Raw genomic sequence first — 24357 nt, 5'->3', positions numbered from 1 at the left:
TTAGGGAGAGGAAGCCTCAGGGAAACTGAGGGGGAGAGATTTATGCTGGGCCCTGAGAGGAGGAAGGAGCTGGCACTCTGCTGGGCAGAACCCTTTGCATCCTGCCCCCTCTACCTGCTTCTCTGTGATCAAAAGCCTCTCTCTGGGGCCATTCACCCCAGGCAGCCAGGGCTCATGGTGCCTCTCCTTTCTCCAGGACCTTCGTGCTCAAAAGGTGCTGAAGAACAGAGGCCCTCACCCACTGAGGCTACCTGAGACCAAGTGGGGCCATGGCAGGGCATGGCTGTCTGGGGCTGGGGCTGTTCTGCTGGGTCCTCCTCGCTCTTCCTGTGGGCCCCCAGCCTGCTTCCTCCATCCCAGGCGCCTCTCTCACTACTCTGACCCCACCCCCTCAGAGTGAGGCCTCTATGCTGTCTCTCAATCTGGGACTTAACTTCAAATTCCACCTTCGGGGACCTGCTGCGGCCTGGGGGAGCCCTGTCACCGAGACCCACCCACTGTCTCCTGGACCGAGCCAGGAGCTGGAGGAAGAGGTGGCCAGTGGACTGAGGACTGACCCCCTTTGGGAACTGCTGGTGGGCTCCCTTGGGAACTACTCCCCAGAGTGGGGTTCTGCTGAAGGCAGTGCTGCGCCCTGGGCCTCCTCCCTGCCTCTAGAATCCACATCCCCCCTCTCTGGGCCCACCCACCGGCCGACGGCTCCCTATCAGCCCAGGATGGGGACGGTGACCTGGGACACGGCTCTGATGGCTACAGCCCCTCCCTCCAGTGCCCCCAAGCCCCACCAGACTGAGCTGGAACTGAAGTTTGACATGGCACTGAGAGCAGGCGCAGCCCCCACGCTCGGGCATCGAACTCTGCCCCTGCTGCCCAGCCTGCGGGCCAGCCTGGCAGAGATTGCTGGGCGCCTGGGACCGTTTGGTGAGTACCCACTCCACCCTGAAGAGAGAGCCCCTGCCGGCTGCCTGGCAGGCAGGAGGAAGCTTCAGCCGGGCTCCTTTTGCAGGGTTCTTTGGCACTACCCTGTCCCCACTCCGGAACTTCTCCGGCGTGAGCCCCCCAGGCCCAACGGCATCCCCAAGCTCTGCCTCCAGAGTCTCGGATTCGCCGGGTGAGTGATAGTCCAGCGGTTCTCAACCTGTGGGTCGCGACCCCTTTGGGGGTCGAACGACCCTTTCACAGGGGTCGCCTAAGACCATCGGAAAACACATATATAATTACGTATTGTTTTTGTGATTCATCACTATGCTTTAATGATGTTCAGTTTGTAACAATGAAATTGGGGGTCACCACAACATGAGGACCTGTATTAAAGGGTCGCGGCATTAGGAAGGTTGAGAACCACTGGTTTACTTCATTGCAACGAGCATTGACAGACGACCTCTGCATGCCAGGCCCTGTCCCAGAGGCCTATGCCGCACGCCCTGCCCTTTCTTCCTTGACTCAAGGGGAGGTCTGCATTGCTTCCTCCTGGCCCTGGGACGTGGGCCGCTGCTCCCAGGAGGAGATTCCTTCTTTGCCCTATTACGGTGGCTCTCTGAGGGCAAGTTCTGGGGAAAGACCGGCTTTTCACCAAAAGTCCAGAGGCCAAGGCTGGTAAGATGGCACTCAAACCCCGCGTGCTCCCTTTTGCAGGGTTCTTTGGCACCACTCTGTCCCCACCCCCATCCTCCCTGGAGAGAAAGCTCCCAGGCCCAGGCCCACTAGACCCAACTGCTTCCCTGAGCTCTGCCTCCATTGCAACAACATCACTAGGTAAGTGTCCTATTCATTTGAACTTGACAGTTATTTATTGAGCACTTACTACAGGCTAGCTGCTAATTGGTGTCCCGGGACCCTTTTGTTTCATTGTCATTATAATCATAATCACCATTCTCTTCATCATCACCATGGAGATACATATTAATGGTTTGAGAACAAGTGTTGCCGGGACCAGACCCACACAGAGTTAAGTAATGGTCCTATGGGAGTTTTGCAATCACAGGCAGAGCAGGATGTAGACAAATTATCAGGGGCAAACAGACACAGGAACTCCCTCATGAATTCCACAGCCTCAGTGCCAACCCCACCCTCCACTCCAGGCTGTCTGGCCTGACTCCCCATCCCAATCCTAAACTTGGGGCTCTCTCCTTTGCTGCCTGATCTGACGTGACATGCTGTCAGATAAGGGCAGGGCTGGGCCCCTCATCAGGAAGATCTTGAGCAGACAGGTGCCATCCTTGTTCAAGAAAACATGCAGACAAGCCGCTGGTGCGGAGGAAAGACCAGGGGCTCTGGAATCTTGAGCCTTGGCTTTGCATCCCAGTTACTAACTGGCTGGGTGACCATAAGGCAAGTTATTTCATGTCCCTGAGCCTAAATGTTCTCAAATATCTAGAGTTTAATAATAGTACCTATTCTGTTATTGTGAGTTTCTAGATAATGTAAGCTCCTGGCATGAGGATGGGCACAAAGTAAAAGCTCATTACATCGTAGCTGTTAACCTTGCTTCTCCCCCGGCTCATTGCAAAGACACTTCCCGACCCTTCCTCTGAGAGACTGCAGACCCTGGCCCCAAGATGTGATAGGAAAGCATATAACCCACAGGGCAGAAGGCACACTGGCTGGGGAGAGGTTCTGGTAGGTGAGGCCGAGGGAGCCATGGAGAGGGACTTCCAGGCCCAGCTTTGCTCTGCGAAGGGTTTCCTGCCGCTGTGAACCCTCTCAGCCACCCCACACTAGGAACCAGCTCAGCTTCTGGAAACCACTGGTCACCCGGCTTCTTGCAGCTCCAGACTCAACACACCCAACTCTGGCTCACTCCTGCTGCTCACTGCCCTCCGGGGCATGAGGGTCGGGAGGCTGCCCAGGATCTGCTATGAGGTTGGGGGCAGGCTCCGTGGCCTCAGGGGAAGGATGCTGCCTGGCAGCCTCTCAGCATTGGTGACAGCAGCGCTGCCAGGCAGGTTTAATGCGTCTGGACAGTATCAGGGGCAGCCCAGCTCGCCGGCCCCACCCTCCGTCCCCCTCCTCACTGATGGCTGCAGGAACCCCGCCTCTTCCTGAGTATTCCTCTTGGACAAACCCAAGAGAGCTACAGTCCCCTGGAGAGAAGGCCAAGGGGCCTAGCGGTGTGTGGGGGGAGTGGTGTCCATCAGGGGACAAAGGGAGTCTCTTTGTCTCCTCTAGGACCTCTACCTTAGGTGCAGTTACCCTGTGACACAGGGCTTCTGTGCCTCGCATTAGGCCCCTTCACCTAGGCCAGAGCTTGTATGCAGCCAGTACACACAGAAACAGTTGCTTTAGTTGTGAAAGGCTTTTATTTCATTTGATAAGTACCCACTGACCTTAGCCCCCTCCACTCCCCTCCACTCCCTGACCACCCTAGCTGGCACCTGTGCCATTTCCAGTTGTTAAATATTTCAAATGTCACTCTCACAAAAAGTATCAATCCTCCATAGCCTGGAGGTGGGGGTGGGGAGAGGGATGGGGCCAGGACACTGAACAGGCTGCCGATTCCAGCATCCACAGTGGAGCCTGCCCTTTGATCTGGGCAGCTGGTGGATAATCAGGCCTGACTTCTCCATAAATCCAGCGGTCTCCTCTCTGGGCTCCTCCCCAGCTAGCTCAGCCTCACCAATTACTCACATTGACATCCCATCTCCTCCCTCGTCCCCGAGGTCAAGAGGGGCCGCAGGGCCAGAGTGGGACCGTCTCGTAAGGGAGGCCTGCTCAGGAGAGGGATCCTAGGAAGTCACTCTCTTCTGGGGGAAACTGAGGGCTCCTCTGGGGAAGCCGCGAAAGGTGAGACGTGGGCTGAGGTCAAGTAGACCCTTTAGGCAGAAGCTGGGTCTTCTTCACCTGCCCCCACCCACGTGGCCCAGTGCTGGGTACACCGGGCATGCCGTGCCCCCTGGGAGCAGTGCATCTATTAGAACTCCCTCCTTTGACACCTGAGCTGTGCCTGTACTTTGCCTATTTTCTGGTTTTTATTCCTTTTCCGGCTTCTTAGGAATGTTGAAACTTGCTCTAGTTGCCATAGTGCTTTGGGACAGAGATGAGAGATGGGGTTTCCCATGGCCCTCGGGTGCGCAGACCTCTGAGAGCTGCCCTTGTCTGTACAGTGAGCAAGGAGGAGGCGTGCGGGTGGCAGGCTGGTGGGGCTCTGGGCACGGTCTTCCTGCCTTGCTGCAGAGCCCACCACGGCCAAGGAAAGACCAGGCAAACTCATCCACTTTGCAGAAGAAGTGGGTTGGGCAAGGGCATCTGAGGGGCCCAAGGAATGAGGGTGAGGGAGGGAGCATGTGGTGCCCACCCCTCATCACCAAGCTGTCCTTTCCAGCTATGTCTTTAACTCCTCATAGCTATGTCTTCATTAGGTGTCCAGGGACGGTCAGTCCCTCCAAACAGTGTTCTTCAAACAGGGTTTACAAAGTGCGAATGTCTTGATGTTCACTCATTTGAATAATCGTTGATTTTCTAAGCAAGTTTAGGATGTGCGGAGGGACAACAGTCTTTTGTTAGTTAAATTGAGAACTAGTTTGAGGCCAGAAATGGTCACACTCACACAATCACAAGCGGATGATTGGTGATCGACATTAGCCAATAACGATGACACCAACAACAGTCACATATTGAATGCTTATTATGTTCCAGGCGCTCCAAACAGCTTCGCACACATCAGCCATTTACCCTCGTAACAGCCTATGCAGTGGGTACTCTTCCCCGTTTCATGTTGCCATTTGCAGTCGGCAGTGAGCTGTGGAGATTTAATATTTTGGCTGCTCCCTCTTTGCCCTCCACAGTTGTTTGATTCTATCCTCCCGTCCTCTCTTTCCAAAGATGATTTCTGCCTCCTCACTCCTTTTCCTTGTTCTCAGGACTGCTCTGTTTCGCAAGTCCCCAGCAGGAGCTGGCACAGCCTGGGGCGGGGGTGCTCCTGGGGTCTTCCTGATTGTGCAGCTGAGGCGTGGGTGCTGGGCATGGCTGGGCAAGGCCAGGCAATTGGGGCAGGAGTCTGTTTGTCAGGAGACCCACCCCCATCATTTTACAGCTGCCTCCTGTGCACCTCCCCATCCGCATCAGGCTGTCCCCACCCTTCACCACCACCTTTCTCCCTCCACCCTAGCCTTCGGCTGCAGCTCTGCTGAGCCTGGTAGGTGGAGAAGGGAGAAGTTCCGCTTCCAGCGCCCTCCCTTGCTGCCCGACCATGGGGAGAATCCTTGGATCTAACTCTAAGTCATCTATTGCTCCAGGAGAGTAGAAATACAGATCTTACTCCTCACCTCTTATTTGACTTCCCTTTCTCTCAAGATGTGGGGAGGGTGTTGGAGCACAAGATGAGGTTGGGAGCCCGAGTTATCGAACCCCAGAGCATCCCTGAGGGGCTCACTCACTCGGCATTTTATCCCACTATGATCTCCCCAGGTGTTTCTTCCTGGAGTTCAAGGGTAGCCTCAAGCCCCAGTGAGTCCATTCTCAATGCCACCTTCTAGAAAATGGAGCTAGAACTAAAGAGGCATCTATATTAAGAGCCTTAGACCAATGACTTTGTGATTGAGTCAGGATGGGGATCACAGGCAAGGGGAGGCTGAGGGTGGGGGTGTAGCAAGCAGGGAGGCAAGTGGATAGGAAAGGTATTCTCCTCAGGGTGCTGGGTGGGGACAGGAATGTCTCACTTTTCCTCCTGCTGCATATGTGTGTAGGCGCCCCATGCACAAGAGTGTGTCTGTGTGCCTGCCTGTCTGCCTGTCTGTGTAGAGGCTTTTCCTGAAGAGATAGGGAAGCCGTTGAAAAAGGGCAGGGGAGCCTCTCCCAGCTCCAGGATGGGAGCGGGGAGTCAGAGGTGCAGAACAAGAGATAAGCAACTGGGACGAGGAAGAGGCTCTGGAATTCTGGAAAGGGGCTCCGCTGAGGCTCAGATATGGATCCCAGTGGCAGCTCTGTCATTGGTGACCTGGACAAGTCATTTTGCCTCTCAGCAGACCCTTAGTATCGTCACCTGGCAAGTAAGAGGATCCATTTATTCCGTGTATATCCTGTATTGTCCGGGATATCATTTACTCAACGCTAACTCTGTGCCAGGCACCATGTTAGGCTCAGGGATTCAGATGTGAGCAAAGCAAACAAAACTTCTTGTTCTTCTGAAGCTTCCCTTCAGGTGGGAGCATTGAACTAGAGGGGGCTTCCACCGTCCCTCTTCCAGTTGTAAAATTCTGGGACATTTTTTTTTTAAAATATATTTTATTGATTTTTTTACAGAGAGGAAGGGAGAGGGATAGAGAGTTAGAAACATCGATGAGAGAGAAGCATCGATCAGCTGCCTCCTGCACACCCCCTACTGAGGATGTGCCTGCAACCAAGGTACATGCCCTTGACCGGAATCGAACCTGGGACCCTTCGGCTCCCAGCCCGACGCTCTACCCACTGAGCCAAACCGGCTTGGGCAAATTCTGGGACTTCTTAAGAAAAACCCTTTGCAGTAGAATCACCACGTGAGGAAGGGAAAAGCACCGAGCAGGTGGCTGGGGGTGGATGGGGTGGGGTCTATGAGAGCTGGAATGACTGCAGGAGGACTTTGATGGGGGAGGGGAAGGTGAGAGGTCCAGTCTCATATTTAAGACGGGTGTCCTGGGTGCCATGAGGACTCTGACTGGCACACAGGCTACTGGCTGCGGGGAGAACAGGAGTGGCAGGGGAGGGCTGCACAACTGCTTCAGACAGATGTTCTTTGCCCACAGGCGCCACCATCCCGACCTCCGGGCCAGATGACCCCTCTCCTACCAGCCTCGGAAACCCTTCTGTGCAGCCAGAGTGCGGGCCAGAGTCCTGCAGCGCCGGAGAATTGCCTGAAGGCGAGGGGCAGCCTCCTGCAGCCCCGCTGTCCCTCTTTTTCCTGACCCTGGAGGCCGACTGGGCAGAGGCCAGGGCTCGCTGGGGGTTGGCCTGGGAGGCCCATGTGTACGGGGTAGGCACCCTCTTCGGCCTGGTAGCCCTGCTGGCGCTGCTGGCTCTGGCCCTCCTGCCCTGGCGCTGCCCGCCTGGCGCCCCCTGCCTGGCGCTGCTGGACGTGCTCCTGCTCTCGGCTGGGACCACGAGGGCCTTCCCGCTCTTCTACGACGCCTATGGGCATCGCGACCGGCTGCCCGCGCTCGCCTGGCTGCTGCTGCAGGACCTCCCGCTGCCTTGCCTGGCCGCCGGCCTGGGCCTGGCCTGCCTGCTGCTGGCCCGGCCGCGCCCGCCGCGGTGTCCCGCCGGCCTGGCCGCGCTGCTGCTGCTGGGCCTGGCGCTGGCGGCCGCCGCCGCGCTCGGGAGCGCCGCCCATCGCCCGCTCAGGCCCCTGCGGCTCGCCTCCCGCGGGCTGCACGCCTTCCTGGCCGCCCTCCTGTCCGGGCTGCTGCTGGCGCTGTCCTGCTGGGGGGGCCGGCGGCGGCGGGCAGGAGCGCCCCTGGGAGGGTCGGGCCTCAAGGGCGCCACGCCTCTCCCGCCGGCGCGCAGCCCCTTCGCCCCGCGCGATTCCTGGCGGCGCGCGGCGCGCACGGCCCCGGTGGCCGGCACCTTCGGGCTGCTGAGCGGAGCTCTGCAGGGCTACGAGGTGCTGCACGCCCTGGGCTACGGCGGCCAGCCGGGCCTGGCGGGGCCCTGGCCCTGGTGGGCCTTCCAGCTGGGCCTGCGCCTGGGCGAGGTGGGCGTCGCGCTGCCGTTGGCGCTGCTGGGCCTCTACCCCGCGCTCTGCAGCCCCCGCGTGCCGCCGCGCTGCTGGGCCAAACTCTTCCGCTTGTCCCCGGGCCACGCGGCGCCGCTGCTGCCCGCGCGCTGGGTGCCCGGGTCCCCGGACAAGGAGCCCCTGGGTAGCGCCATCGCGCGTGGCGACGCGGAGCTGCTGCAGCTGTGCGCCTTGGCAGGGCCGGGCCCCGACCTCCTGTTCCAGGGGGGCGCCTGTCGGGGCTTCGAGGGGTCAGCGGCCAACCCAGCCCCCTCCCTGGCCTCCTCCCCCTGCAGCGATTGCACCGTGGACTTCCGCCCGCCGTCCCCCATCAACCTGCGGCGCAGCATCGAGGAGGCCCTCTGCAGCGAGGCCCTGCTCGCGCCCGGTCTCTTCCAGGGCCCTGCCTTTGGGGAAGCCCTGCCTGGGCTCGGCCTCTACAGCACCGCCTCGCTGGGGGCAGTGGCCGGGGCTGGGCCCAGTGAGGGGTCCGAGGAGACCCCGGGCATCTCCGCGCCCCCAGGCCTTTCCTCTCCCGGGGCCTGGCCTGCGGGCAGTAGCGCATCTTCGGGCTCGCTGTGCGGACTCTCCCGGGACAGCTCGTCCATGCTGCTCTGCGCCAGCCCCGACCGGCCCCCGCGCTGCCCGCTGGTCTGCGTCCTCAGCCCCCCGCGGCCCTCGGGAAGCAGCCCCAACCTCCCAGCCTCAGGATCCTACCAGGCCCTGTCCCCGTCCTCCCGCGACTCCCCGGAGCCTGCTTGTGAGCTGCAGGCCGAAGAGGCCTTGCTGCAGGAGCAATTCCTGGACGCCTGCCGACAGATCGACGAGCTGAGCATGGGCAGCGACACCATCGACCTGTGAAGAGGAAGCCCCCTCGGTGCCGGCCACACGCCCCCTCCTGGCGGCAGCTCTGCCCGAGACCGGCACACTGTAACCCTCCCCCAGTCCGGCCTGGCTCAGATACCTCGCCCTGCTTCCTCCCCCATCCAGGGGCTCCTGGGTGGGCGGGTCAGCAGCCAGGCTCTGTTGATTGGGAATTAGTGCCACCTCCTCTGGAGCCCTGGGCGCTGATGCCCTCAGCTGCCATTCTAGGCTGGCAGGGGTCCCTCTTTCCTTGGCATTCACCAGCAATAAAGCTCCAAGGTGCTCCACCCCTGACCGCCGAGGCCCACTCTGGTATTGAGTGAGAGGGGCTATCCTCAGAAGACCTCGGGATGGTCCTCGGCCCCCATACCCACCTCTGCCATGCCCAGGAATCCCACCCCCGCGTGAGTGACACTCCCAGTTCTCCACATGACCCTTCCCTACAGAAGGGGTCCATGGCCCACCTAGGAGACTCGGCAGCTGTTGTGTGGGGTGAGCGCTATCAGAGTTAATTTATCAATAAAATATTTTCAGAGGAGAAAGATCTGACCTTCTTGGACAAGCTTAGATGAGACAACAGCATTAGTGGTTCTGCCAGAACTGGAAGAGAAGCAGCTTTGGGGTGGGGTGGGTCCATCTCAGACCCCAGGGACCTTTACTCCCAACTGCAAGGAGTTTTGTCCTGTGGCTGGAATGAGTGAGGGTCCTGGGAGCAGCCCCTTGAAGACCATTTGACTCTCCAGGAAATGGCTCCCCCCCCCCCCTTCGCCCCCAGGGATGGAACATGGCCCTTAGAGGTGAGGCAGAAACTACAGTCTTTGGTGGGACTGTCTGCATTCCTAGGAGCTTGGTCAGGTCCTGGTGTTCAGGGGGCTCGGGACTAATTCTTGGTAAAATCTTTGTGGAAATGTTGATACACATATCAAAGGCTTGGTCACCTTGAGCTGGGAGCCCAGCCATCTTCCTGTCACATTCTCAGCAGAATTCACACAGGCTCCACCTACCAACAGGCCCCTTCCAGGTTGGACTCCCAACCCTCTTCCCCTGTAGAGCACTTACCTCTGGAGGTGCAGATCCTTCCTGGAGAAAGCCTGTCTTCCCCAAACCCCCACCGTACCCTACCCACCAAAGCAGAACCCACAGTGCAGAGACATGGGGATACATCCAAACCACCAGCACCCTGTAATCCGTCCCTTGCCCAGAGCACTTGGCTGAGCTCTGTGGCGTGCATTTATCATTTGACTAAGATGCAGGAAGTTCAGTGGCACTAAAACAGAGTCATAAATTAGGTTTGAAAACGAAAACCTGGCAGTGTTTTGGCAGATGTCCTGCACATTACATGGGCCCACATCCTAGTCTTGAAGTGCAAAAACAGAACTAGGAGTGGTTTTTCCTTCCAACTCTGTCCATCAGCTGGTGGGGATTTGCGGAGGGAAGGGAGGGAGCCAAGAAGGAAGCAGGAGATCAGGTCCAGTGCCCTAGGGGGAGAATTAGAGCACTGCTCTCCTTGCCCATGGCCTGGGACCTCAGAAGCCAGAAGGAGTCCGTGATGTTTGTGGGAGGAGTGAGGGGTCATATTAGGGAAGAAAATGAGAGGAGGGTGGGGCAGGCATGGTTGAGGGATGGGGCTGGATTGGTTCTGACTGTGTCTCCTCCGTCACCTGGCTCAGCTGGGCTCAGAAATTCTTGCTGCATTGTCACTCTGGGCTGAGGCCCAGAGAACTGTCAGCCTCCTAATTGCAGGCATTTCTCACTGGTGTCCTGGTGGCTGTAGGGCCCCAGCATCAGAGCTGCTTTGTGACATGGAAGGAGCGCTTGCTGTTTGCCTCTGCCCACATTCAACTTCTCTCTGCCATCTCTTTCTCACCCTAATCCTCTTGCCATGCCAGCTGCTCATTCACTCTTCCCATCAAGGTTCTTCAGTTCATGCACACATCTCCCAACAAAGCAGTCCATGCCTTATATACCCCAGTCAGCAGCCTCTCTCTCTCCTTCTCCCTTTCTTTTTCTCCTCCTTCCCCCCCCCTGCCCCCCCCCCCCCCCCCCACACACAGCTTTTCTGTCTGGAAGCTCTGAATGGGGCTGATGAGATGGGGGTGGGGCGGGGCAAGGGACTACAGCTCCAATACTTTTTCCAAAGACTTACCTTTGACATTACAAAGAGGCTGAGATTTTGGCGAGACAACCCTTCCCTTTTGCCTCATAACTCAGCCCGTACCCAAAGCAGGTTTTCCAGAGGAGCCCAGGTAATCCTAATGCATGCACCCTTCTGTTCCAATTCTTAGTACTATAGGAGACTGAGACAAACTTACCTTCATTCATTCAATTTCTTTAAAACATGTTATTGAATGCTTACTATATGTACTAGGTGCTGGGGCCAGAGAAGTGAACAAGGTGATGCTAGCCCTGAACTTAAAAAGTTGAAGGTCTTTTGGTGAAGGCAGACATTAAAAAGTTACTCTTAGACTCTGGCTTGGCTCAGTGGATAGAGTGTCAGCCTGTGGTCTGAAGGGTTCCAGGTTTGATTCCGGTCAAGGGCACATGGCTGGGTTGCAGGCTTGATCCCCAGTGTGGGATGTGCAGGAGGCAGCCTATCAATGATTCTCTCTCGTCATTGATGTTTCCATCTCTCTCTCCCTCTCTCTTCTCCTATGAAATCAATAAAAACAAACAAACACCAATGACCATTGGGTGTCTGTTAACATTTTTTTTTTTAAAGTTACTCTTGCCAGTTTTCTCAGTGGTTAGAGTGTTGGCCCATGGAATGAAGGGTTGTGGGTTCCACTCCTGGTCAAAGGCACGTTGCAGGTTCGATCCTTGTCCAGTTACGCGCACATGTGAGGCAAGCAATCAATGTGTCTCTTTCATATTGATCTCTCTTTCTCTCTCTCCCTCCCGTCTCCCTCTCTCCCACTCTCTAAAAAAATCAATGGAAAAAATATCCTCGGATGAAGATTTTTTACAAAGTTGCTCTTATAAATAATTGCAATAGAACAAGTAACTAATAACAGTTGTGAGAAGTGCTAAGGACAAGAAGCACGCAGTGATGTGGGAGTGCAGCCAGAGGGAGGAGGCTTTGGGGGAGGCTGGCTGAGAACAGCCCAGGCCTCTGTACTCCCTTTCGTGACTCGTGCACAGTGATGGATGACAGAGAGGCCAGCGGTTTATTTCCCCTGGAAGCGGCGTTGCTGGTGTGGTGCAGGGTATCACGATGCCTGCTATTTAATAAAGAACGCTGCATGTGTCCTGGGTAGATGGATGAGCAAATATTCCTGATCAAAGAACCATGTGGTGTCCCTGATGTGAATGGGTAGGAGGGGCTGGGGCTGAGGCCGAGGCTGGGAGCCTGAGATGGGGAGCCAGGTCTGAAATGTAAGAAACGTAAAAAGCATCAGCTGCACTGCTATCCTCCACCAGAGCACAGAACTCCTTCACACTGTGGGCGGCTGCTGCCCCCTGATGGGCACAGGGACACAGTTTCATTTTGTCCTTTAAGGAGGGCTTGGGTCCTAGGTACTGAGAACTTAGCATTGTAGGGGGTGTCCCAAAGGAATGCTAGAAGAGCCTTCTTCTTCTGGTTCTTTCCCCTGTGCACACTGCAGCCAGGGCTGGGAAGGCCTCCCCATAGCTGTGGCCCTGAAACTTGCAATTGAATCTTTGGGGATGGAATTTTGATTCCTAGAGTGGTGAGGGGGCAAGAGAGGAGGAGAAAAAAAGGAAGGAATGTGGAATCTCAAATCAACTTTATTTGAATGACCCATCCCATTTCCTTTGTCGATTTGTCTCACTTTATCTTGGGTAGGATAAACCCCATAGCCTTAAAAATGTGTTCTCAAATAACTGTGGCATTTTCTTTTACGTATTTATTTATTACTTACTTGGAGCTAGGCCGGGCTTCATAAATCTGATGTTGTGTTTTCCCTTTTCCCCCATTACTATCAACCAGTTATCAATCCATCCAGAATTTATTGAAAGTAAATGGGGCTTGAGGAGAGAAGGAAACTTACTTTTCACTGTACTGTTTGTACTTTTGGAATTTTTACTACCATGTGTTCAGGTTATACCATCTGAAAGTAATTATTAAAAATGAGTCGGGTACTTTTTCAGCTGGATGTTGTGCAAGGTGCTGCAGTCTGGCACACAGGTCAGTTCCTGAGCCCAATGGGATGGCAAACATTCTTTGTGTTTCAGGATCCAGGGGCACCCAGATCCCCTGACCCGTGCTTGAGGTCCCCTTAGCTTGCATCTGTCTGATAAGCTGATCCGAGGGAAGATTTCCCTCCGTATCTGGGAGGGCCTAGGTCAGTGATGGTGAACCTTTTGAGCTCGGCGTGTCAGCATTTTGAAAAACCCTAACTTAACTCTGGTGCCGTGCCACATATAGAAATTTTTTGATATTTGCAACCATAGTAAAACAAAGATTTATATTTTTGATATTTATTTTATATATTTAAATGCCATTTAACAAAGAAAAACCAACCAAAAAAATGAGTTTGCGTGTCACCTCTGACACGCGTGTCATAGGTTCGCCATCACTGGTCTAGTTTATAGGTCTGTGTGTATAAGCTGGATGTTATGTCTGTTTTGGATGTGTTCTCATGTGATCGTGCAGTGTGCACATTGTGATTCATTTGTAAAACATTTTCTAATTAATGTCTGTCTACTTGCACTAATTGTATTCTCCATGAGGGCAGGGACCCTGTCTTTTCTCTCCCTCCCTCCCCCACCTCCTCTTTTTCTTTTTTTGGCCTAGCACACATAGTAGGAACCCAATAAATATTTATTTTGAAAGAATGATTGCACACATCTGTTTCTATGTGTGCTTTAGCAGCTATAATTTGTGAATCATCAGAGGCACAGTACACGGTTATCCGTTACAGTGCGACAGATGTCTCCCATCCTCTGAGAACAGGAAAATTGTTTGAATGATGTTTGTCATGTGCTGTCTCTCTGTGCACTCTGGCTGCATTTTATACACGCAATTTGGGAGTCTGTGGTGGCACTTCAGAAACTATTTATTGAACATCCATTGTATGGCAGACCTGGGTGAGGTCGCGAGCAAAACGACTTCTGCCTGCCCTGGCAAACTGGGATCCATCTCTTGGGAGTGAGCTTTCTTTGCAGGTGAGGAAGCCTCGGGTACGCATGTGGGGGTGGGTGGAGCCCGGTCCAGGAAGCTCCGCCCCCAGAGTCACCTTTTTTTTTTTCATTCCGGAACCTTTGTGCCCGTCCCACCGCGTTTCCTTCGGACTCTTTTCAGTACAGAGCACTTCCTGAGTCGCCCGGCTGCTTGGCGTGGTCTGCGTGCTGAAGCTTTGACTCGCGTGCGCCGGGCTCTTCCGCGGCCTCGCGCGCCGGTCCCCGGGCCTCATGGCAGGGCTGACCCTGTTTGTGGGCCGCCTCCCGCCCTCGGCCCGCAGCGAGCAGCTGGAGGAGCTGTTCAGTCAGGTGGGGCCGGTGAAGCAGTGCTTCGTGGTGACGGAGAAAGGTGAGGGGGCGGGGCGTCCGGGCGGGGGCCCGGGTTCCTGGGAGCGGGGAGCGGGGGAGGACCCTTCCCAAACTCCAGCGCGCCTGCGCTCTCCACCCGCCCCGAGGGAAGGGTCTGGGATTGAGTTTCTTTTTCAAACGGACTGAGTCCCTAGGGGTCTGTTTCTGACAGTCAAAGCATTCCCCGAAGTTCAAGTAGCGCTTTCCGGTTAGGATGCCCGCTCATGTACCATATCTCATTGGGTGATGGTGACGATAGCGACCTACCAAGAAAGCATCGCTAAGGCTTATTGAGAGTCAGCCATCGCCAGGTACGGTGCTGAGTTGCACACCGGTTACCTCATTTAATCTTCTCAGCATTCTTATTCGGTGGAGACTCTTTTTTAAAAAAAATATATTTTATTGATTTTTTACAGAGAGGAAGAGAGAGATAGAGAGTTAGAAACATCGATGAGAGAGAAACATCGATCAGCTGCCTCCTGCACATCTCCTACTGGGGATGTGCCCGCAACCCAGCTACATGCCCTTGACCGGAATCGAACCTGGGACCTTTCAGTCCGCAGGCCGACGCTCTATCCACTGAGCCAAACCGGTTTCGGCACTCATTTCATATTTATTGGATGTCTACTAAGGGCCAGGCGTGTTGTAGGTCCTGGGGATATGTCAGTGCACACAGCCTTCAAGATGGGAAGACAACCAACAAACAAATAAGCAAAATATACAGTGATAATGGTGGCAAATATTAAGGAGAAAAATAACTCCGGGAAGTAGGATAGGGAGTGTGTGGGTGTGTGTGTGGGTGTGTAAGGGCGTAGAGGGGTGCCGGTTACGGTTCGAGTAGCCAGGGAAGCCTGGAGGGGAGAGTGGACGTGTCTGTAGAGAGAGGAGCAGTCTAGGCAGAGGAAACGTCAAGCTCAAGGACCCTGAGGAGGGCTGTGCCTGGTGTATTGGAGGAATAGCAGGGAGCCCTGGGTGACTGGAGTGGAGTGAAAGGAAGGAATTAGGAGAGGAAATCGGGTTCCCAGATTATGTAGAAGCTCATAGGCCATGGCAAGGACTTTGGCTTCTCCCTGAGATGGGAAACTACTGGTTTTGAGCAGGGAGCAGTCAGTATGATCTGGCTTACATTTTGAAAGATTCTGTCAGGCTGTTGTGTTGAGAGTAGCTGTTGGAGAATAGAACAGAAGTAGGGAGACCTCTTGCAACAATCCAGGCGAGAGACCATGGTGTTGGACGAGGATGATAGCTATGGGTGGTAAAAAGTGATTGGAATATGGAGAAAAAAATATATATATATACATATATATGTGTGTGTGTGTGTATATATATATATATATACACACACACACACATACATACACACACTAATAAAAGAGAAACATGCAAATTGGTGTCACTCTGCTAAGCCCACCAGCCAATCGATGAGTATGCAAATTAACCCAACAAAGATGGCAGTTAATTTGCATATGCAGGTGTAGATTGAAGACTGAAGGTTCCAGCCGCCTGGACTGAAGACTGAAGAGGCTTGGCTTCTCCACCGCGGCTGGACCAAAGGCCTGGGCCCCGGGTGCAGGAGGAAAACCAGAGCCGGCAGCCAGGGGAAGGAAGGCCTATTGCGCGCATCTTCGTGCAACAGGCTTCTAGTGTATATATTAATGTATTGTAATTGATTTCAGAGAGGAAGGGAGAGGGAGAGAGAGATAGAAACATCAATGATAAAAGAGAATCACTGATCGGCTGCCTCCTGCACCCCCCCCCCCCGCCCCCCTCCCCCCCCCCTGGGATGGAGCCCATAACCCAGCATGTGACTTTGACTGGAATCAAACCTGGGACCCTTCAGTTCGCAGGCTGATGCTCTGTCTGCTGAGCCAAACTGGCTAAGGCAGAATATGGATATTTTCTAAGGTAAAGCTGAGAGGATTTACTGATGGATCAGATGTGGGGTATGAGAAAAAGAGGGGTCAAAGAGTCAAGTCTGAGTCCAAGGGTTTTGGCTTGAGCCACTGGACACATTTACTGACTTGTGGAGTACAGCCGTATGCTTCACATTCTGTCTGATGCTCATCACATCACTGTGAGGGAGGGGTGGCATGTATTAGCATGAGGGTGAATTGTAAGTGTTTTAATTGTGGAAGCATTCCTTCCTCTTACCTAGACTTTAGGGATACTCTAGACAGGCACCTGATGTTACCCAGACATACATTTGGTTTAGTTCCCTTCTAAGTCATCATTCTGTTACTCTAGTGGCTGGTTTAGGGCTCTTGACTGATGATGATCTCTCCTCCTTACTGTTCAGGGAGTAAGGCATGTCGAGGCTTCGGCTATGTCACTTTTTCTATGCGGGAAGATGTTCAGAGGGCCCTCAAGGAGATTACTACTTTTGAAGGCTGCAAGATCAACGTGAGTGTTGCCAAGAAAAAACTGAAGAACAAGTCCAAGGAAAAGGGGGGAAATGGTGAGTTTCTAGTAACTGAAGGGAGTTTCTTCCAGGGTGAAGAGGAAGTGGAATGGCAGGATGAGGGTGTGGGAATCTCCTAAATTTAGAGCTTCCTGAATTTCGTTTTTATATCCCAAATTATCCAATGTATTTTGTTAACTTCCAAGTCTGGGAAATCTGTGGTCCTGGGTGTTGTCATACCAGCCCCCGTGGTAAATGCCATCTGTTGCTAGTAGTTTTTTTCCTGTGCTGTCCTGGGCCTCAAGATGGATGGTTTTGCAGCACACTCATTGCATTCTCTGTTATTGTTTTTAGAAAATTCAGAGTCCCCAAAGAAGGAGCAGAAGCCTAAAAAGGCCAAAGTGGCAGATAAGAAAGCCCGATTAATTATCCGGAATCTGAGCTTTAAGGTGAGTGACAGAGAACACTAACACTGCCTATTCTGAAAGCTGTTGGTCACGGGTGGAACTCCTCACCCGATGGTAAATTGGGAATGAACCTTAGCCTTGCTGAATTCAGAAAATGGGCCTGTATAAACAAGGATTTAAGACAATAAGGGAAGATGCTTCCTGAGAAAGGGTGGGGAGGAAAAGCTCTCTGATATTTGTCCTTTTTGCTTCTTAGATATAGAGCAAGATGTCTTCTATTTAGAAATGTTTGTCCTAGTTTCAAAAGTAAAAAAGGAGTAAAAATATTCAAGTTCTTCCTAATGAACTAATCTAGTAATTAATGTTTCATGTTTACTTGCTGAGATAATCTCTCTTTTTCTTTCTTTACTTTTGTCTTCAGTGTTCAGAAGATGACTTGAAGACCATATTTGCTCAATATGGAGCCGTCTTAGAAGTTAACATCCCTAGGAAGCCAGGTAGTAGCAAACCTTCATTGGTATGGATTAGATTAATATTATTTAACATATGGTCTTTTTCTATATTACCCTTGAATTAAGCACCATTAGAACTAGAAATGCAAGGTTCATGTCATATTCTTTGTGAGCCCTAGATAATGTGATATGTATAAAGTATTAGGCACAGTAATAAAAACCCATGTATAGTGCTTTACATGAGTATTTAAGTTAGGTATTTTTAGTTTAGGTATCCCCTGAACTAGTTAGATTTTTAGTAGATCAGAACTAGTTTTAGAAGACAAGTTACAGTTTGAGAAAATGCATTGCTCCAAGCCCAAGTCAGGGTATACTCAATAGGAGGACATAAGTTTTGGGCAAGGGCCTGGCAGGTTGGCAGGATTTGGGCTATATATTCTAGCTATATATTCTTGGGTTTGTTGGCTTTCCACCTGCTGCTTCTAACATTTTTGTACATTTGCACACAGATGGAAAGATGCGTGGTTTTGCTTTTGTTCAGTTCAAAAACCTCCTAGAAGCAGGAAAAGCTCTTAAAAGCATGAACATGAAAGAGATAAAGGGTAAGTTTTCTCTATCCATACCATTGACCTAGATATTTCTGGTGTTTGGGTGAATTAGCATAGTAACGCACTTGCTACATCTTCAAAAGGTATTTGCATTGTTGAGAGTCTCACTGCTAATAAGAAGCTATTTTGGTGAAATATTCCTAACATTTGACCTTAGGTTAAACTCAAAAGAACCTATGTCATTATTCTCTTTTTTATTTGGTAATGAGTGTTCTTTTAAATCCCTAATAAAAAGATATCCCTGAAATAATCACTGATAGATGCAGGTCGTTGTCTAGGGGTTATGAGATTTGTAGGTTTTTCCCTCTTGGTTATAAGCATTATTCAGCATCTGTGGGCTAGTAAATTGACCATGAGGCTACTCTGGGTATTGATTTACCAGGTAGTAAAGAAGGATTGGCTTAGAGATTTCCTACCTTTTGATGCAAATGATTCTAAATATGGTGCAAATTATTCTAAAATGCCAGTTTTTCTTTTTTTTTTTTTTTTTTTTAATATATTTTATTGATTTTTTACAGAGAGGAAGGGAGAGAGATAGAGAGTTAGAAACATCGATGAGAGAGAAACATCGATCAGCTGCCTCCTGCACATCCCCCACTGGGGAAGTGCCTGCAACGCAGGTACATGCCCTTGACCGGAATCGAACCTGGGACCTTTCAGTCTGCAGGCCGACGCTCTATCCGCTGAGCCAAACTGGCTTTGGCAAGTTTTTCTTTTTAAAAAAAAATATATATTTTAATTGATTTCAGAGAGGAAGGGAGAGGGAGAGATAGAAACATCAGTGATGAGAGATGATCATTGATTGGTTACCTCCTGCACACCCCCTTCTGGGGATCGAGCCCGCAACCTGAGCATGTGCCCTTGACCGGAATCAAACCTGGGACCCTTCAGTCAGCAGACCGATGCTCTATCCACTGAGCCAAACTTGACAGGGCTGTTTTGCTTCTTGCTAACTGGAAACTTGTTGGTTTAACTGGAAGCAATGTTCTAATTATTTTTTTAAATTATATCTTATCCCAGGTGTGGTGGCTGTGTAGGAAGGCAGAATTTATGTTCATTGATTAAAAAAAAGGTTAAGGTTTAGAAAGAATAAACAGTTGTTAGGAGTTTTATTTTAGGACCACTATTCTTTGATGAATAAGAAGCCATTTATAGGAGATAGAAGTGTTAAAAAGATGTTACTTTTCTGTCTGACAGGTCGGACAGTAGCTGTGGATTGGGCTGTGGCAAAGGATAAATATAAAAATACACAGTCTGCCTCTGCCCCAGGTAAGATGTGGTGATGCTGCTTAGGAGGGGTTGTATGTTTTGGGGTGAGTGTGGAAGCAACTGTATAATAGAAGTATGTATAAGGGAACCTGCTTGTCAGGGAGAATATTGGGCTGGAGATACCAAAAGCACAGGATTGCCCCCAAAATGAGACTGAGTAGTAAGAAAAACTGAATACCTTCTGGCTCAGAAACCCAGAGCTGTTTGTCAATTCATATTGTCCCGTCTGGTGACCTGGTCACAAAACATAGGATCTTTTTTTGTTTGTTTGTTTGTTAATCTTTACCCGAGGATATTTTTCCATTGATTTTTAGAGAGAGGGAGGGGGAGAAACACACAGAGAGAGAAACATTGAAGTGTCTCTCACATCGGTTGCCTCCCACAGGGACCAGTGCGGGGATCGAGCCCACAACCAAGGTACATGTCTTTACTGGAATCGAACCCTCAACCCTTCAGCCTGCAGGCCAGCGCTCTATCCACTGAGCCAAACCAGCTGGGGTCCAAAACATTGGATCTTTTGAGTCTAAGCCCACTCCTGGGTGTGGAGTGAGTGGTGGGTTCCCTCTACTTGCTGTCCTTTTTCAGCCTTCATAGTAAGAAATGATGGAACATTGCCGTAAATAAAAATAGGGGAAGTTAAAACTTGCATTTTACTTAGAAAACAATTGGCTTTCAGGCTATCCAGAGCTCGCCGAGATTAAAGTTCATGGTTGGACTGAACCATGCTTTGTGCTGGCTGTGGTGCAGGATGGTGGGCTGTTTGTGAAGGCTCAGTTGCTGCTTCTCTCATTCTGAGCCAGGTAACCTTCAGGCTTTTGATGAATGAATGTGACAGCCTCCAAGGGAATCTCAGTGATGAGCTTTTTCTTTCTTTCTTCATACTTCATACAATAAGAAAAATACATGAGATTCTGTAAAACTAAAGGAACTAGGAACTTGATGGTATTATTTACTCTTAAAATAACCTTATTTTAGATACTGAATTAATTTCTAACTTTCTTTACTTCCTTGTTTAGGTGAGGAGAAGCAACCTGAACCTAAACATCAGAAATTAGATAAAGTGAATGGCAGGAAAGAAGAGGTTATGAGAGAGGAAGAGGATGATGATGGTGATATGGAAGAGGATGATGATGAAGATGGTGATGATGGTGATGATGAAGAGGAGGAGAAGAATAAAGAATCAAAGGTGACCAAGCGTGTGCACATTCACAAGAGGTAAGCCGCTTAGCTTGTTCTGAGACAACAGTGGAAAATTCAGGATGGTCTCTGTGGGGGAAAAACGGGTTTTCCTGTCCCCGTCATTGCGGAATTGACGTGTGTAATAGAGTTGGATAGTCCCCTCTGTCCGCCCAGGTCCTTAGATCTAAACTGTGCCATTGCAGAGCAGTCAAGAGACCAGTGCCCTCAGAAGGCAGTGAAGAGGACCATTCCGATGAGGACAGCGGCCAGGAGGACGGTGATAGTGTTGGTAGTGAAGAGGACCTGGCTCAGAGTGACACCCACACTGAAGAGCAGGAGGATGAAGGTTTGCTTGGAATTTTCAAATTTAAATTACTACTGAGAAATGTGCATCAGTGCAGTGCAGGCCTCTTTAAATAGGACCCTAAGGTGTTTTGTCAAATTTATGTTAAAACGCTGAAGATGAAAACTTTGTATTATTTTGGTTTTGTTTTTTAAATGAGTTTGGAGTGGTGTTTGAGGGTTAAGATTCCTAGGGAATTTAAAACGTAGCTTAATTCTGAGGCACTACCTCTCTCTCTTGATGATCTCTCTAATTATCCAGCCCCGAATAAAAATTGGATAAACAGGATATTGCATCTAAGACCACGGTGGATTTTAAACAACTCTTTTGAGTTGAGAGGAGGATAAAGGATTTCTTGGGGCATTTTGTAAAACTGTAACCAAATGCTGTTGCTATGTTTATCAGGAATGTTGGGTAAACTCAAAGCATTTATTGAGGGAAGTAGGTCCTTTAATTTGTCTGGATGGAGGTTTTTGTTTACGTATCAGGTCGTTCCCTTCTGCTTCCTTTTCTGTAAGGCTGGCATGCCGGTTGGACCATATAAGAAATCTGAAGGAAAAAGCTTTTTTCATGAGGAGAGAATAGTAGATACCTTAGAATCAAAGAAACTTTTATACTAAAGGGACTATGAGACCTTGCATTCTACAACCAGATTCAACTGTCTATTACCGTTCTTTCACTTGAAAAAATTATGGGACTAATACATAATAATGAGAGAACATTAATAAAAAATATACTGCAGAAGAGTATGGCATAGAAAGTAAAAGTTCCTCACCAATCCCTCAAGGTCCAAAGTAATCACTGTTGTTTCTTTTGTATCTTTCCAGAAATTTTGTGTTCCTATATAAGCATGTATATATATTCTTAGAAACAAACAGTGAGTCTCCCTTATTTCCAGATTCTCAGCCACGTAGGACCCTTCCCCAGAGACAACCAATGTTATATGTTTCTGGTATATCTAAAGGTAATTAATACCTTTATGGGTAAAAACATACACATATACAATATAGTGTACATTATATGTGTGAATATGTGTTATTTTTTTAAGTGTTCTATGTTTTATATTTCTAAAAAGTTTACATTTTCACAGTAGCTTATGGGACTCTATTTTTTCCCCATATCCTTACTACATTGGATTTTATCTGTCTTTTCGGTTTTTGCCCATCTGTTGGTAAAGAATTGTATCTAATTTCTTGTGCTGTTTTTCTTTAATTATGAGTGAGCCTGACAAATTTTTCATGTATATATTTGCATATCCTTTGTTCATTTTAAATTGATTTTTTTCCTTATTGATTTATGCAATATCTTTATATATTTAAGAAGTTAGCCCTTTGTTGTATGGCTTACACTAGTGTTTTTCAGATTGTTTTGTTTGTTTGTTTGTTTGTTTACTTTAGATGTACAAGTCTCAAAGAAAAAGAAGAGGAAATTACCCTCTGATGTGAATGAAGGGAAAACTGTTTTCATAAGGTATGCCTTTTTACTTTTAAGAACTGCTCTATTTGTGTTGCCATCATAGGTTTCTCTTACCTCCCTCTCTCCCTCCCTTTCTTTTCTCTTCTTCTTTTTTTCCTCTTTACTTTTTTGTACTAGTTCTATTAAATAGACCAGAAGTTTGATGCCTCTAAGACCATTAGCACATCTGGCTCTAGGAGCATAGCAAACAATGAGGAACATAGAATCAGAACCATATACAGAAGTATTTATGCAGAGGTTATCATATGTTGTCCTTTGTTATTTTTTTATTTTTAGAAATTTTTTTCCCATTGATTTCAGAAAGGGAGGGAGAGAGAGAGAGAAAACACCAATGATGAGAGAGAATCATTGATTGGCTGCCTCCTGCATGCCCCCCACTAGGGATCGAGCCAGCAACCCAGGCATATACCCTTGACCAGACTCGAACCTGGGACCCTCCAGTCTGCAGGTTGACACTCTACCACCGAGCCAAACCAGCTAGGGCCTTATTTAGATTTCATTCTTTGTAATTGGGGCGGCATCATTTGGAACAAATCAATTCTTCAACTATGAGAGATATCCTACTTGCTGGCCTTTGTTTTTGTTTTTTTGGTTGTTTTTTTTTTAATACATTTTTATTGATTTCACAGAGGAAGGGAGAGGGAGAGAGAAATAGAAACATCAATGATGAGAGAGAATCATTGATTGGCTGCCTTCTGCACACCCCCTACTGGGAATTGAGCCCAAAACCTGGGCATGTACCCAAACTGGGAACCAAACTATGACCTCCTTGTTCATAGGTCAATGCTCAACCAGTGAGCCACACCAGCTGGGCACTGGTGGCCTTTCTTTTAAGGGGAGTGTTAGAGAGGGGTGACACCACTTAACTCAAACAATTTCTTTCTTCATGCCTAACTTCTAAAGTAGTGTCCGTAATAAAGTAAGGCATCCCATCTGTTTCTAGGGAAACTGAGGGAGAGAGTTGGGTGGAGATGGGGTTTATTTCATGTTCCCATTGCTATTTTAATCCTGACTGCAATAGATTGGCATTTTCAGAAGGTTGGGATATCTTTACCACACCTCTAATATGCTTTCATGTTCTTTCTTAAGCACCAATGTGCAGGGCTATTTGAATCTTATTTGAGAGACTAGGGGCCCAGTGCATGAATTTGTGCACCTTGAAAGGAACTGTGGGCCACGAGGCTCTGGTGGGCACAGGGGCGGGTCTCAGCCCATCCTCCGCACTCCCCCCTTCCCCGGCCCCTCCTGCCGTGACCCCGCTCCCACCACCACTGCTCCCACAAGCTGACGGTGCTGGTCCCACCCGCACCCACTGATGGAGTGATTGGGACCGGTGCCAGCAGCAGGTGCAAGCGGGGCAGTGCTGTCAACAGGTGTGAGTGGCAGCTGCTGCCCCAATCGCCCTTTAGGAGCAGGGGGCAGTGGAGAAAGTCCTGAAGGGCAATTGGGGCCAGCAGCCGCTGCTCGTACCCACTGACGGCGTTGAGTGATCGGGGCCATCTCTGGGCGCCAGCAGCAGGTGCGAGCGGCGGCTCAGGCGGTAACAGCGGGTGCAAGCAGGGCTGGTGCTGGCAGCGGGTGTAAGCGCTGGGTGGGACTGTGGCATGCAGGAGCAAAGAATTTTCAGAAACCACCAGAGGCTCGCCCCGATGACAGTGACCAGCATCCTGCCTTGGTCTGGTAGCCCCCCTCACCTGCTCCACCATCCCACTGCTGCCAACGCCCGCCATGTTCTGTGCGCGCCCCCTGGTGGTCAGCGCACAGTTGTTCGGTGGTTCTGCAGTTCGGTCTATTTGCAGTTTAGGGTTTTATATATATACTAGAGGCCCGGTGCGCAAAAATTTGTGCACTCGAGGGGAAGGGGGAGTCCCTCAGCCCAGCCTGTGCCCTCTCGCAGTCTGGGACCCCTCAGAAGATAACGACCTGCTGGCTTAGGCCTGCTCCCGGGTGGCAGAGGGCAGGCCCAATCCCTAGGTGCATCCCCTGGTCAGGCTCAGAGCAGGGCCGATTGGGGAGTTGGGGCGCCGCCCCTGTCATGCACAGAGCAGGGTGGATTGGGAGGTTGCGATGCCACCCTCAGTCACGCTCAGGGTAGGGCCGATTGGGGGGTTGGGGCACCGCTCCCTGTCACACTCAAGGCAGGGTCGATGGGGAGGTTGCGGCACCACCCCCTGTCACGCACAGAGCAGG

The 24357-nt window shown here is 50.7% G+C and overlaps 2 protein-coding genes across 5 annotated transcripts in view; both read left to right on the top strand.

The window, feature by feature from the left end:
* Window positions 1–204: 204 nt before the first annotated feature.
* On the top strand, window positions 205–9081 carry PRRT4 (proline rich transmembrane protein 4). 4 transcript variants are annotated; one of them, XM_081102216.1, is made up of 5 exons: window positions 205–921; window positions 1007–1111; window positions 1636–1755; window positions 6720–6946; window positions 7981–8291. In XM_081102216.1, the coding sequence occupies exons 1-5, from the start codon at window positions 270–272 to the stop codon at window positions 8167–8169; spliced, it is 1293 nt and encodes a 430-aa protein (XP_080958342.1). In that variant the 5' UTR covers window positions 205–269; the 3' UTR covers window positions 8170–8291. The 4 variants fall into 4 exon arrangements, with proteins under 4 accessions (XP_080958342.1, XP_080958341.1, XP_080958340.1 ...); XM_081102215.1 differs by lacking the exon at window positions 6720–6946 and having other exon boundaries at window positions 7981–9081; XM_081102214.1 differs by having other exon boundaries at window positions 6720–9081.
* A 4725-nt stretch (window positions 9082–13806) lies between these two features.
* The window catches only part of RBM28 (RNA binding motif protein 28), a 33092-nt gene continuing 22541 nt past the window's right edge, over window positions 13807–24357 (top strand). The window contains exons 1-9 of the mRNA XM_081102189.1: window positions 13807–14036; window positions 16332–16490; window positions 16788–16882; window positions 17262–17337; window positions 17802–17894; window positions 19098–19169; window positions 20186–20384; window positions 20552–20694; window positions 22089–22161. Coding sequence (XP_080958315.1) covers window positions 13919–14036; window positions 16332–16490; window positions 16788–16882; window positions 17262–17337; window positions 17802–17894; window positions 19098–19169; window positions 20186–20384; window positions 20552–20694; window positions 22089–22161 — 1028 coding nt within the window. The 5' untranslated portion in view covers window positions 13807–13918. The remainder of the gene's footprint in view (window positions 14037–16331; window positions 16491–16787; window positions 16883–17261; window positions 17338–17801; window positions 17895–19097; window positions 19170–20185; window positions 20385–20551; window positions 20695–22088; window positions 22162–24357) is intronic.

The sequence above is a fragment of the Myotis nattereri genome, assembly GCF_964212035.1.
Source record: "Myotis nattereri genome assembly, chromosome: 11".
NCBI lineage: Eukaryota > Metazoa > Chordata > Mammalia > Chiroptera > Vespertilionidae > Myotis > Myotis nattereri.
The sequence above is the reverse complement of the archived record's forward strand: the minus strand, read 5'-3'. Positions and strand labels throughout refer to the sequence as shown.

Bases quoted from the DNA above. Each gene is read 5' to 3' on its own strand.
- PRRT4 (XM_081102213.1), top strand. From the start codon at position 270: ATGGCAGGGCATGGCTGTCTGGGGCTGGGGCTGTTCTGCTGGGTCCTC. The intron at 922-1,006 runs GTGAGTACCCAC...CTCCTTTTGCAG, and splicing joins TGGGCGCCTGGGACCGTTTG to GGTTCTTTGGCACTACCCTG. The intron at 1,762-6,719 runs GTCCTATTCATT...CTTTGCCCACAG, and splicing joins AACAACATCACTAGGTAAGT to GCGCCACCATCCCGACCTCC.